At 40.7% G+C, this 14,703-nt stretch overlaps 1 protein-coding gene across 1 annotated transcript in view; it reads left to right on the top strand.

Annotated features, from left to right (window-relative positions):
- Positions 1-11,039, top strand: part of pcdh15a (protocadherin-related 15a) — a 340,713-nt gene extending 329,674 nt beyond the window's left edge. The window contains exons 36-39 of the mRNA XM_041789646.1: positions 1,884-1,922; positions 2,071-2,144; positions 4,998-5,112; positions 10,431-11,039. Of these exons, the coding sequence (XP_041645580.1) occupies positions 1,884-1,922; positions 2,071-2,144; positions 4,998-5,112; positions 10,431-11,039 (837 nt within the window). The remainder of the gene's footprint in view (positions 1-1,883; positions 1,923-2,070; positions 2,145-4,997; positions 5,113-10,430) is intronic.
- The last annotated feature ends 3,664 nt before the right edge of the window (positions 11,040-14,703 follow it).

Raw genomic sequence — 14,703 nt, 5'->3', positions numbered from 1 at the left:
GGGGGCCAGATTTACAGCAAGCAAAGTGCTCCACTCTGATTTGTGTTCTGATCGATCACATCCACTATATGGACAAAAGTATTGGGCCACCTGGCCCCTACGCCAACAAGGACTGTATATTGTATTCAAATACATGTACTTTAATATCGACCTGGCTCCCCTTTTGCACCTATAACAGCCTCCACTCTTTTTTTGGAGATTTTGGAGTGTTTCTGTGTGAATTTGTGCTCATTTACTCTGTAGAGCATTTACGAGGTCAGGCATTGATGTTGGATGAAAGGCCCTCTCCATTCCAACTCATATCAAAAGTGATCAGTGGGGTTGAGGTCAGGGCTTTGTGCAGGTCAGTCAAGTTCTTCCAACTCTTCTGAACTCATCAAACCATGTCTTTATCGTCCTTGCTTTGTGCACTGAGTCACAGTCACGTTGGAATAAAAATGGGTCTCCCCAAACTGTTGCCGCAAAGTTGAGGGAGGCTTCCCTTCACTGGATTTGAGGGGCCTCGCCCAAACCATGAAAAAAGCCCCTTACCATTATCCCTAATCCACCAAACTTCACATTTGGCTCAGTGGAATCAGGCAGGTTCTCAAACCCAGACTCACCCATCTGGCTGCCAAACAGAGAAGCTTGATTCGTCACCCAGCAGAACTCAATCCAATGCTTGGTGCTGGACCGGGTGATTTGGAGCTTGCATACATCTGCTTGGCCTTGGAAATCAAGTCCACGAAGCTCTCGCTGCACAGTTTTCATGCTTACATCAATGCAAGGGAAGTTCAGAGCTTTTATGCACAATGCGTCTAAGCAGTCGTTGACCCCACTCTGTGAGTTTGCATGGTCTTCTGCTTCATAGCTGAGTTGCTGTTGTTCCTAAATACTTCCACTTTGTGATAATATCACATACAGTTGAAATTTCAGGAAATGTCTTATTGCAAAGGTGGCATCCATCACAGTACCACACTTGAAGTCACTGAGCTACGTAAGCAATATATCTACGTCTACGTAGCAAAGTTAGCCTCAGCTATGTTTGCTAAAGCTCACATTGCTAAAGCTAACTTGACTTTAGAAAACGGAGCTATGCTGCTAATATATAGGTACTTTATCTAGATAGTCTTATTAGCTTTAGCTACTTTGCTAAAGCTTACATTGCTAAAGCTACCTTAGCAGCATTTGCTTACATTGGCTTATGTTGCAACGGTATGTTATGTTGCTAGCAAAGCTGTGTTAGCTTCACAAAGCAAGCCACTGTTTTCTATACTTGAATCCTGGATTTGACCTCTGACTTTTTTCTCTATTTTCTTTGTGAAATGTTGCTTAGTCTGCAATGTTTGTGATGTGGTTATTTCATGAAATTAACTGCCAGACTGTTTGTGAATGGAGTTGTTTTTTTTTTTGTTTGTTTGTTTGTTTGTTTTAATCTAAAACTGGAAATACATTGCACTGACAAATTACTGCACATCCTTTCTGAGATACACGGTGTCTCAGATGAATGGTTTGTGAGAGTGGCTATCAGAGATGCAAGGTCTGCAGCCTCTCTGCCAAAGCTGTCTTTGCTGCTGTTTACTCTTATATCCCTTCTGCCCCTACACTGTCCTGAGCATTCATGATTTTACTGAATCTTGTTTCTGATCTGTGTTAATTTTTTCGAGGTCTTGCACATCTCATGTGCTAAACAGATGCATGCGACCCAAGGCAGTCATCATGTGCATTCTTACACATAGTTAAAGCAAGTGTAGCCCTGGCCTGATATACAATTCAAGCATAAAGAGTGGCCTGATTCTCTGGCGTTATTTCTAAAATGTGTAGAGTGAACTCTGCCTTATGTTTGTGTCTCTACTGACCATCCCTTCCATACCTTATCCTTCTTCTGTACTAATCTTTGGCAGCAACAGCAACTGCTGAGGCCATCTCTTCTGAGACCTGAGGTAGAAACCCTCCTGCCTTCTTTTGAATTTACAGGGATTGTAGTCATACTGCTGTATACTCACCCTGCATGCTGCCTCTTCTTCTGCTGCTGCTCTCCTTCTGTCTGTCTCCGAGGACTGCTGAGTAATTTCTCTTTCTGAAATGCAGGAACTCTCCATGGAGTCAGGTATCGACCCGGGCCAGGACTACTACACGCAGGACTACTATAATTACGACCAAGGGTGAGCACGCTTCATCCCTCATCAGTATTGCTTTAAATCCTTGTAACTGATCTGTATCCGATCTTTTAAAGTTAAAAAATTATATCCTTAGGATTTATTTATCACAACCTTGCTGTGCAGCTCTCAGCGCTTAGCTCCTTGGGGTGAGAAGAGCATTTGAAAGAAGTCCAGACTAAAATTATGAGCGAAACGTATGCTGCCCCTTCAGCAGAACACACCATCCGAGCATTTACCCTCTCTGCTCTCATCAAATGAGATCAATTATGCTGCCCTGAGTCTGTGAAAGTGTTTTCCCATGGTTAAATGGATGGAAGGTGTTTTGGCTATCCTTGCATTGCCCATATGGTCTTAAAGAGGACAGACATGGTACTAAAAGCTGTAACAGCTGCTGAGAAATTGTTATTCATTAAAAGCCCTTGCTCTATGACAGGTGACTTGAACCACTCAGGGGAATTAAGCTGAAAGTTTAAGACAAGACAGAAGCTTTTACACCTGAAAGGATGAAAAAGAAAGTGAGAGAAATGTTCAAAAGTGTCCATACTGAAATCATATGTCGTAATTACCTCTGTGGTTACTTACCGACCTTCCTGTCATGTGCGATGACTCTAATTATCTCAGCTGATGCTTGCAATGTCTGAATCACTCTTGCCCTGACTGGAACGAGCTGTAATTGTATTTTAATGGCATGTCACAAAGTTCATTGCAAAAGCTGCTTCTGCCAATGAGTGTACCGCCACTGTGACCAGATGCCTTTGATCTGTTTCTATTTGCAATAAGAGGTTGACTCTTAAAGTGGGAAAGAATTTAATTCAGCCATCACCAGACTGTTTTTGTCCTCAGAGGCACCCTCACATGTTGACAAGGAGGCAGTGACTGTCATTTTTCTGTCTGATTCAGTATTGTAGTAAATTAACAGTATATTGAACTTTTACCTTAAATTAAATGTTATTATTATTATCAGTAGCAGTAGTAGTTGTAGTATAGAGGGTATGCACTTGACATCCGTCAGCATAAGTCACTACACTTCCAGTGTGTACTGGAATCAGTAGGGTGTAATCAATAAATGACTTTATTTCAGCTGAAAAGTGCCATCTTTTTAATAATTACATATTGACAGTGTGCCCTGCAGGCAGCATACAACCTCAGCTGATGTAATATATTTAATGAAATGTTTGGATTTGTAATGGAACATATAAAAAGGTCTCAGGACAAAGACATACTGTTGCAGTTGCACCTACGTATGCCTCATATTATCGAGCAAACAAGCATTCAGTTACTGATGAATATAATTAATATAATATGAAATCCACTCCCATTAACACAATTGGTTCTATAGGGACAGAAAAAGAAATTGTGTAGTTCAGAGATACAGTCATGTGCATAAATTTCAGGCATGTAATGAGCTAAGGATTCACCGCAGAGCCCAATGTGCCACAGCCTGGCTCTAGAGAGGGGAGAGGACACACATGTGTTGCTCTGCAAAGATGTAGCTCAACTGCATTTTTGTTGTCCAGACCTTTTCACCCCTAGTTATACCCAAACATGCCTAAAAGTTCTGCGGGTTACTGTATTTGTCGACAGATTAAGTAAAGTGGCCTTTGTTCATTTATTTTTTACTTTTTGGTCAAATGGACACAGTCACAGCTTATACTAAAGTCATAAAATGAAAGTCTAGAGCTGTACTGTGTGTATTTGTCACATTAGAAATAAACAGGAAGAAACCACATGCTGATGTGGCCATCAGGCTCTGCATTAAATCATGTCCATAGACTTTAAATGTCAGGAAACCTGATTTATGACAGTATGTTCATGGTCCACTGTGTCTTTAGTAAGCAGTATGGATATCTGTCCAGTCACAGTATATGGAGCTTAGTGTAAGTTCATGCAGGAAACAGTAGTTAAAGGCCCAGTCATCATCAGCTGACAGCAAACTGATCCCCATTATAGCCTTCCAGCTCCCACAGCCAATCACAGCTCTTTCTCTTTACACAACGATATATTTAGATATAACACATTTTTACTATCCCTGCTAATACTGATGCACCACGCTGCTGCTGCTGCTGGCAAAACTTAACCTTCTCCACCCCAGCCTCCTCCTTTATAGCATAAAGCTTGTTGCACCCTCATTCATATTCATGCTGCTATGGATTTATTGTTTTTTAACTAATTCTATTGTATTCTAGTTTTATTGTAAACCAGCAGAATGAGTTCACACTTGTTGGTACAAGCCTTTTGTAAGACGTGAAACAGCTTCAAAGTACAAACATCTAACACAAGATTCAAAAATGGGTTTTTAGGACTCACACATGCCACCTTAATCCACTACAAAGAAACTTTAGAGGCTTTCTTTATCCCTTAAATATCATTATTTCATCACCCAAGAGCATAACATGTTTAATTAGTCTTAAAATCAAATTAGTAATAAGAATAACTTCAATTATGCAGCCCCTTGTTTGCAAATATGCAGCCAAGAGTGCTTAGCATAACAATGTGGAACGCAGTAGCAATTAAAACCAAATTAAAATATCAATGAGATTTAGCAATATAACATTCAGAACAAACCATATACACATATCTGCTGAATGAAAATCATGATATTAATAAGAAAGGAAGGTTAACCTAACATCATTAGTTTTATTTATAAATGTATTTGTTATATTATATATACATTTCTTTGCACTAATTATTTACCATGCAGATGTAAATGTCATTTTTTCAAAGGAATATGCTTGTCTGTGCTCTCTTGTTTTCTTTAGAAATCATTAAGGTTATAATAAAGTGTTCAAGGTTGCCCCATCAGTAACTGTAAAAACGGTATTATTTTCCATATAAAAATGTGTATCTATTTTTCAGGTATGACCTTCCTCAATATGGCAGTCGGAGGCGGCTGATTACTCCCATGTATGATGAATATGGAGAGGTGATCGTAGAGGATGATGGGTATTTCTACAGTCCTCATGGCCCTGAGGTAATATCTTTTTATACACTCAGTAAAAATGTCAATAATTATTACCATAATATGGTTGTGTGGCCAATCTATTATTGAAATAGTAGTATAAACCTAATGTAACACTCTAAACTGCATCATAAAAGAGGTTGCTTAATGAAATATGACTGTCTTAGGGCCGTGGCAGAGGCAGGGGCCGAGGCCGTGGTGGCATGCGGGGTAGAGGCCCAGGAAAGAGGGTTGCATTTAGGGACATGCCGCCTGAGGATGAAATCGAACAAGCTGAGCCAGCAGAGGAGGGCGAGCCTTCCAAAGCTGCCAAAAGACTTAAGTCTGTCATGAAACTCAGCAAACTCTTGGCGGCAAGCAAGGCAGGAGAACAGCCATCTGACGCCGGTCCTTCTGGCCCATCTCCTTGGAAGAAAGCCAAAATGTTCAAGATGTTCGCTGGCGGGAAGAAAGACAAGGATTATGCCAAACTGATGTCAGCTCGCCGGATTGACAGCCAGGAGAGTCTGACTGATGGACCGGCACTGACTGGCCCTATCGACAGCAAGTCAGATACCCGCAGCAAGCTTGGCAAAGTTTTTAAGAAAATCAACTTGGGCAACAAGTTGCAGATGCGGAGGAAGTCGCTGAGTAGCGTGAGTCGAAGCTCGGCCACGGGCAGCGAGAGAGACGAAGAGGCCTCACAAGCAGCGAGCGAGGATGACAAGAAGTCTAAAGTGTCTATTAGTGTGACAGAAAGTGAGCCAGAAGCAGGTACAAGCAGGAGCAGTAAGGAGAAAGGCTCTGATGAAGAATCCTCAGAGAAAAGCAGCGTTGACAAAGATTATCTGAAAGTAGATTTAGACCGGGACGATGCCAATGAAAGCACCGTGGACTCAGAGGAAGAGCCGGAAGAAGAGCCAGGCGATTCTGAAGAGGAGAGTAAGTCCAAATCGGAAGAAGAAGAAGAAACTGAGAAGGAATCAGTGAGTGAGAAAGAATCTGGAACTGAAAAAGAGTCAGAGTCAGAGAAGGAATCAGAGTCAGAGAAGTCGTCAGCTTCAGAGAAAGAGTCAGCCTCAGAGAAAGAGTCTGAATCCGAGAAGGAGTCTGAATCCGAGAAAGAAACAGAATCAGGAACAGGCACAGGGACAGCGACAGAGAAAGAAACCAGCACAGAAAAGAGTTCAGGCACAGAGAAAGACTCTGAAGAAGAGTCTGAGGAGGAAGAGGCTTCAGGGAGCACCAGAGAAAGTGGGTCTTCTGCCAAATCCTCCATGAGATCATCAGCTACCGAGGCTAGCAAGGGTAGCAGCGCTTCAAGCATGAGTGGTAGTGGCAGTGGAAGTGGGAGCGAGGCATTGTCAGGGAGTGGAAGTGGAACAGAAAGGAGTGAAAGTGCAAGTAAGAGTGGCAGTGGTAGCGCAAGCACTGCTGGATCTCTGTCTGGATCAAGTGTTAAGTCATCACAGAGGAGTAGATCGTCAGTAAGTGCTGTAACTTCAGAGAAATCTAGTGAAGAACTGAGCGAGGCTGAGTCAGGAACAGGGACGGCCAGCGAGGCCGAGTCAGGAACAGGGACAGCTAGCGAGGCCGAGTCAGGAACAGGGACAGCTAGCGAGGCAGAGTCAGGGTCAGGAAGAGAAGAGTCTTCATCTCGTAGGTCCAGCCAGAGGGATTTGTCCGGGTCAGAGTCTGCTAAAGGGTCTTCTTCGGGTAGTCATATGTCAGATCAGAGTTCTTTAGGGAGTTCAGTTCGTTCAAGGTCCACCAGTGGTAGCCAGCGGTCTCAAAAGTCATCCTTAAGCCGTGGAAAATCTGAAGAAACAATCACAGAAGAGAGCGAGGAAGAGGATGAGGAAGAATCTGAGTCTTTGGATGAGAGCAAAGAGTCTTCCAGTGAATTCAGTGATAGCGGATCATCCAGGAGGTCCAGTGTGGCATCTGGAGACCCTGGCCCCTCTGCTCCTTACAGCGGTCCTCCATATGGCTCTGATATCAGAAGCTTCAGTGGGACCTCTTTAGAGACATATGGAGGACTGTCCCCGATCACCGAAGTGGATGAGGACGCCATCTCCTCTGACAAATCCTCAACAAATGTCTCTGGATCAGAGACGGGCAGTGCGACAAAGAGTTCAGGGGAAACAGGAGCAACGTCAGATTCAGACTCAGAAGGGAACTTGACTGCCTTCTAGGGAGACGCATTATCCACTGTGAAGTAAGAGTGAATAAAATCAAGTACCCTTGCATGGGAGTGAAGAAATACTGCTTTCCACTACATAGTGTTTCAAACGTCCACTTTTTCCCTCATTCAGCCCTAACAAGAAAACTCTGATACTGTGCTGCAAGAAACCACCAGAGTTGTGCTCTCTCTCTCCTACATTTTTGACTTGTTCTCCTCTCTGATGTATTCTCTGGTTAAATGCATGTCCTTTCAGCTTAACTCTTTGCTTTTCTGTCTGTTTTGCTGTGAGATTTTGTATGGTCTTTTACCATCTGACTGGACTGAATGTCTGAATAGTTTTCTAGAACTATGCATAGTTACTCTTTTTCATAGAAAATTCTTGCCATAAATTCACCTCTGTGGATACCTTCAAATTAAAACAGGTTTTTATTTTTCAAAGGTTTTTTTTTTCCATTTTTTATTTTTTTTGTAGCACGAATCCTTTTTAAAACAAACAACCATTCCTTTCAAGAATACATTAAAAATTCACTGCTATGTAACAGCAGAAACTGCTTTTATGGCCAAATGTCACTATTTGTTTGTGTCTTGAATAGGACTTACTAATGTTAAGTCAGAATTTATTTATGTAGTACATTTCATATGACATGCATATACTCAATGTGTTTTAAGAATAAAAGTTAACATCATGCATGAGGAAATTATTATAAAATTAAAAACACAAGATCCAAAAACAGAACAAGAGAACTGCATACAAAATGAATAGGAGTAGGAATAAATACTTGAACAGGAATAAAAACTAAAGGAGGCAAATCTTTGAAGGTTTAGCTGAAAGCTTGTGCTTGTAGACCCCATTTGTATTAAAGCAAAAGCAAAACAAAATATCTACAGTATATATGCTAAAAACTCCTGAAAACTTTCTGTAAACTGCATATGTGAACACAAAAAAGCAAAGTTTTTCCTCCGGACTTATTCTGAGATTTTCCTAATTAACCCCCCAGTCCATTTTCCACATAAAGTTAAGGTGAGATGTAGTGGTGGGAATCTTTAGGCACCTCCTGATTCAGTGCTATGATTCAGTTCAAAATCGATTATTCAGGCATTTTAGGGATTGGTATTGATCAGATGTTATTGATATTGATGCCAGTATTGATTCTGCTTATCAATTCAACTCTTTATCAATTACGTTATCCATTCCTTCCTATGAATTTTCTTTGTGGAAAAAGTCGACATTATACATGTTCACTGTTGACAACTCAGTTTTGATAATAATGTTAAATTGTCTGGGTGAAGAACATGCTAAAATATACAAAAATTATCTTTTTGTTGGAAATATCTCAGTTAAAACAAAGTGCTCTCTGGATCTTCAATCTTTAAACTTAATTAGAATACAGTGCTTACTGCTCATTTTCTTTTTTGAGGAAATGAAGCCACACTCTAGACCACTTATGACAGTTTTAACATCTGTCCGTCATGCTTATTTCCTCAAATTCTCTGTTCTTTTTCACGCTGACTTCTTCTTACGATACTGTGGTTTTCAAGGCGTGTTAAAGTTACATTACATTTTCTGTTTTCCAATCTGTAATTCCGCACTCTTTTTTGATACTCCTGCTAAAATACACATCGCATTGATACAAAGGCAAATATTTGAGTTATTGCGACACTCTTGATAGAGTCTGTCCTCGTCACTCTTTTTTGCCTCCTGCGACCCCTTGACCCTCCCGTCAGACAGGGATAAGTTGTTTTCACAGTACATTTCAGCGACATCTTGTAAATAAAGCTTTTTCGTTACACCTTGAGACAAACACAATAATACTGCGACAACCCATGTTTCATTTCACTGTGTTTTGACTTCCTGGGAGCGCAAAAGAGCACAGCAGGAGCTCCACAATCACAAGCAGCGCTGCACCTCCCTCTGGCTCCGCTGATCCTGTTTTTGCCTCTATTACTAACTTTGAAGACAGCACAGAGGGGGGGTTACTTCATATCAGTACGCCTCCGTAGCATTCACAGAGAAGCGGAACAGCACGGGGGCATAAATATCAGCGCTTTAAACAGCATGATAGCCTCCTGCTGTGAGGTAAACTCAGGAGTGTATATATAAAAACAGCTTTTGGGAACTATTCAGCGACCATATGAAGACAACACCCCCTCACACCACAATATTTACATCCCCCCAGGCATAAAGTGAAAAAAGGCCAATATACTCTGCTGGATTTAAATTTATGTCCAAGTTTGTATCACAAAACTCATCTAGAACACAGATTATAATCAACTTTGCATCTTTTAAAAACCAAACATAAAACCTACTGTGTAAGGTGAGAGCTCACAAGTGATTGTTGCACTGTTGATTAACCCTCTGTTTGGCGCTTCTCTCCCAAGGACAGTGCACAGATTTAGAATGAAGTTTTCACCTGACTTTATATTTTTTTTATTTTTTCAAAGAAGTTTCATTCAAAACTCTTTGACAGCAGCAGAAGTCTCTTCATGGTTTTTTGTTTCAAAACCTCACAAGGCCACACCCTTTTTACTTCCTCATGGCACTAATAATTTTGTCATCTTTTGTATGTAATGGCAGTTACCAAACAGCTCAAAGATGTGCTACAGCCACCACCTGGTGGTTGTACCATATTACAACCAAGCCATGGTTAAAAACAAGAGGAAATGTTTGTTATTGAAATAAATTATTAGTATGATTTAAAAGTCACACCATATGCTTTATTTTCCTTTACTTGATGACCCTTTGAAGGTACAAAAATCATGATCCAGCCCTTTTATCTATATAATTAACAATTCTCAGTCCTTAAATGCACAGTTTTTTGTGGGTCCTTTCCCACGTGTCATTCCCCACTCTCTCTCTTTCTGACTTTATCCACAATACTAACTGACTATAAGGCATAAAAGCCAAAATTAAACCTTAAAGAAAAGAAAAACATAAGTCTATATCACTATGATGATGACAATTAAGACTGCATAATGACAACCAAGTGTGCTGACTCAAAACTATTCACATTTAGAACTCTTACCCTCCATCCCCAGGGGTCTGGTAAATGAGGAAATTAAAAATGGCAAGAATTTCTTGTGCTCTCTGTGTGTGCTTCAGACTCCAGACTTTTAAATATTTAACCCATTAAAAAATATCAGTGTTAACTGACTCTCCCTTTCTCAGGTGGGGAAAAAGAAGCGGATCAAGCTGGTAGTAGATCGAGAGAATGAAACCAGCTCGACAGGAGAGGAGAGCACCACCGAGACTCAGCGCAACCGACTCCCCAACAGCCACAGCAACATCAACGGAAACATCTACCTCTCACAGAACGGCACCATCGTCAGAACCAGGCGACCACCACACCCAAACAACCTGAAGGTGGGCTCTCCGTGCCGGCTGGGTAAGCATTTTAAAAAACTGGACAAGTTGGGCGTGACACACGAAGAGCCTCCTCCGATCATTAGCATCGAGGGGAACAACACAGACATCGGGACGGGCACGTGTGTTCCCTCCAGTGTGGACGTCAACTTAAACACTCAGTCCTCCTGTGGCACGCTGGGATCCACCAACACAATTCTTCGAAGTTTTGGATCCAGGAACAATATTGCTAAGAGCTTGATTGAAAGGAACAGCATTGGTCCCTGTGTCAACCAGGAGCAAGAGACTTCTGTTGACAACCACAAGGCCAGCAGGGAGACGCTGGAGTCCCACAGTGACCACACGTTATCGGATGAGGAGGAGTTATGGATGGGGCCCTGGAACAGCCTGCACATACCAATGACAAAACTCTGACTGGTCATGCAGAAAGTTACTTTTCTTTTTGTTATGTTCCTATCTTTATCACATTGCTTTTGTTTAGAAAATGATCTTCTAACTAATGATTGTGTGCCTCAACTGGATAAGCTCAGATCACTGTCTATGACAGATGATTGCACTTAAAGTCCATTTTTATTCATCATGTTATATTAAAGCTTACTTTTACCAAGTGTTTAACACAGACAGGGCTATTTCCATAGACTGTATATTAATATGGACAATGCAGTTCTGTCTCCCTCTGTTGTACAAAATTGAAGCCCAAATACCCCTTTTGATTGGCATATTGTGCTGGTGAAAACATTTAGAACCAGGATATGAGCAGACAAGATCTGGCTGGTGGAGCTGTTGAAATGACACCATGCCTCCTCTGTTAATCAAATCACACATTAAACTTACAGGAAGAAACACAAAGAAGCGTCCACAGAAGAAAAAATTATTACATTGGTTTGAAGCAGACACTCATAATTATAATGAGTTAAATGACTCTTGTTAGATTTTGTTACTGTTTTCTCTCACCAGTCTTCCACTCTTCACTCTTATTTTCAAATCGTAAACTTTATTTATTTATTTTTTTAAGGTGCAGACCATAGGCATAAGGACAGTTTCAAAAGATTGTTTTCATATCAATCCTCCAAAAACATTCACTAAATGATTTGAGTAGACCGTTTTCATAGTTGCAGTTCCACAGACATGAGACCTCAGAAACTCTCTGGATCAATCATAACTGATCAAAAAACCACAGAGGCTCAATTAGGCCTAAAAAAAACAACCCAACCCTTCCCCAAAGCTGTGCATGTTCTCTCTTCCCAATGTGTCCCATTAAAGGGGACATATTTTACCCTTGTAAGACAAGTTTATATTGGTCTCAGAGGTCCCCAAAACATGTCTGTGAAGTCTGTTGCTGAAAAAACACTCCAGTATGGGAATTTTGTATGTCTAAAAAAACCCTCTGTTTTAGCCCCGCTCAGAACAAGCTGCTTCTGTGTCTGTGGCTTTAAATATTACTGAGCTGAATGACTCTGCCCCTGACCATGTGCCTTTCAGGAAATGGATGTGGCTTGATTGGGAGAGGAGGGTGGAACTTTCTTCCAAGCTGGGAGGGCCAACCAAACCTGGGGGCAGAACTAATTCCTCACATGAGGTCATGAGGGGAAAATCTGAGAACGTCTTGTTTTAGCACACGTTTTCTGAAGGGGGAGAAAGAGAGGGGGGAGGGAATGGATTTTTTTTTTTCTGGTACTTGAAGGGGTGGCAGGCCAGGGGCACACATTTTTGTTACAAAAGCCTGAAAAAGTGATTTTTGCATAATATGTCCCCTTTAATTGTATTTATGGTTCAGAGACCAACTTATATTTTTAATAAGTTGGTTGTTCATATTGAAGTTTTAAAATACAATTCTGAACTTTGCAGAGCTTTGTGTTGATAATCAGTCTGTTAACACGGTGTTTCCCTCACTTTATTTCTGGACTCTGTCTTGCCCTGACCTGGAACTTTCTGTTGTACAAGACTAAAAGAAGTCACTTCACATTAGTCATACAGGCTTTCTCTACATGATCGACCCCTCTGACCTTCAGTAGCTGTCTGGTCTGGAACAATGCATTTCTTTTTTTGTTTACTCACCAGTGCATAATTCCTCGCTGTGCTCCCTCACACAACCTTACTGTGCTATTTCCCTGTGTGCTCACATAGCATGGAACAGACTCACAGTAACACTTTTCGACAGCTTTTCTCCCTCATTATGTCAAAAACACATTTAAAGAAGATAGTGGCATAATGTTAAATATACTGCTTGGGGTGTAGGTGTTAAAAAGCTTCTTAATTTAAGAAAGCAATCCTGGGCAGTGAATCTTGTGATCTGTGCAGTGGGTCTGAACTGAGGGACATTGTTCTTAAGTTAATATAGGAAAAATAAACAAAACATCAAGGGTAGAAAATGTGTATACAGCTGTGTATAGCTATGTATTGATTTGCTTGACTTGGGCCAATCTGGTCCTGAACCATGGGTCACATCAGGTTGGTTTCTAGCTTGGGCACAGAATATAAACTTTACATAGTAAAAGGTCTGTCGTCCTCAACAAGGTTGGCCCAGGTTCTAATTGGCCTGTGGCACCTTTCCTTTTTTATTTCCCACTCTGTCTCTCTATCCACTGTCCTACCTTAATAAAGGCATAAAAGCCCTACATTTTCAGAGGGCTGATAGTCATGAGGATACATCTGCTATTTTTTGTTTGAAAGACTTAAGAAATCACTTGGACATGAATAAGCATGACAAAGCAAACTATGATGGCAGAAACTGTAATTCGGAACAATTAATTTGACGTGCATTTACATTTAAAATGTGTCCCATGTCTCATCTGTTAATATGGAGGAGGCTGGTTTATAAACAGAACAGCCATTTGGGGGGGGGGGGGGGGGGGTTAAAATCTTGTGGCTTCACTTCTTGGGAGCTTATGTGCTGTCCATACTTACACAGTCTATGGCAGATGGGAACATAGAGCTGCAAGGCAGTGAGTGCCTTGGAGAAATCAGACATTTAATGTGAAACATGCTTGACTGTAATTTTTTTGTTTTTTTTAACCCAGAAGATGGGCCTGTTTTATTGTGTGATTCCATGTTTTTTTTTCTTTCTTTCTTTCTTATTTTTTTTTTACCCTAAAACAGATCACAAAGATTGTCATTAATTTCTCGAGTTATTTACAGAGAAGTCATGGTGAGCATATAAAGATATTGTGATTATATATAGTATATAAAATAAAGAGTAAAAAGAAATTATTTTGCTAATAGCATTTAGTTAAAATAATTATGATTGTCATTGATTATTTTATGTTGTGATCATTTGACAATGTTTTTGAAAAATTTCTGAAAAATCTATAAAATTATTTTTGTCTATTTTGTATCTAACAGAGATGGAGAATCTAACATATGAAATTAAAGATATAATACCCACCAGAATGTCATTGCTGTATTTCAGCAGTGAATGAAAGCAGTGTCATTGCTTTTTTTTATATGGACCTTTGTAACAGAAAAGCAGTATTTTCAACCCATTTGCAACATGCAGATATAACCTGTCAGCAGTAATTTATTAACTGGCACATCAGATCCCAAACAGGACAACAGAAAAGTGTACAACACTCTACAATAAAGTTCTAACCTTTTTAATGTGTTCTCTGAAGCATAATTCCAGGCCTTGACTATTCCCAAGGCTTCACCTATTCTTCATGTCAAGTGCTTTAGCAGCATGAATACTGTGAACAGTCGCAGACAGTGGCTGAAGTAGCACAGGACATTTTTGTGTACCCGTATGACAAAGTGAAGGATGTTTTGAGTTATGAGATTCAGGCCTTGAATTACATAATAGGGAACGAGAGTTGAATAAAAGGCGACGCAGCAGTCTCACCCAGCAGTCGGCTCATAAAAATACAGTGTCTGCAGAGAAAGAGGTCTGTCAGACTGAAGCCGTCTGTACTTTCAGTCTAAAGTAGTGCAATGACAGGTCACCAAATGCGGGGATTGGGATAGCTACTGTATCTCTGAAAGGAAGTGGGAAGTTCGACAGTAAGTGAGGGAAACTGACAGTCTTCATGAGCCCACTTTTTCACCTGTCAACGCAAGCTGCAAAAAATATTGTGCTTTTGAAAGA

The sequence above is a fragment of the Cheilinus undulatus genome, linkage group 6 (assembly GCF_018320785.1).
Source record: "Cheilinus undulatus linkage group 6, ASM1832078v1, whole genome shotgun sequence".
NCBI lineage: Eukaryota > Metazoa > Chordata > Actinopteri > Labriformes > Labridae > Cheilinus > Cheilinus undulatus.
The sequence above is the reverse complement of the archived record's forward strand: the minus strand, read 5'-3'. Positions and strand labels throughout refer to the sequence as shown.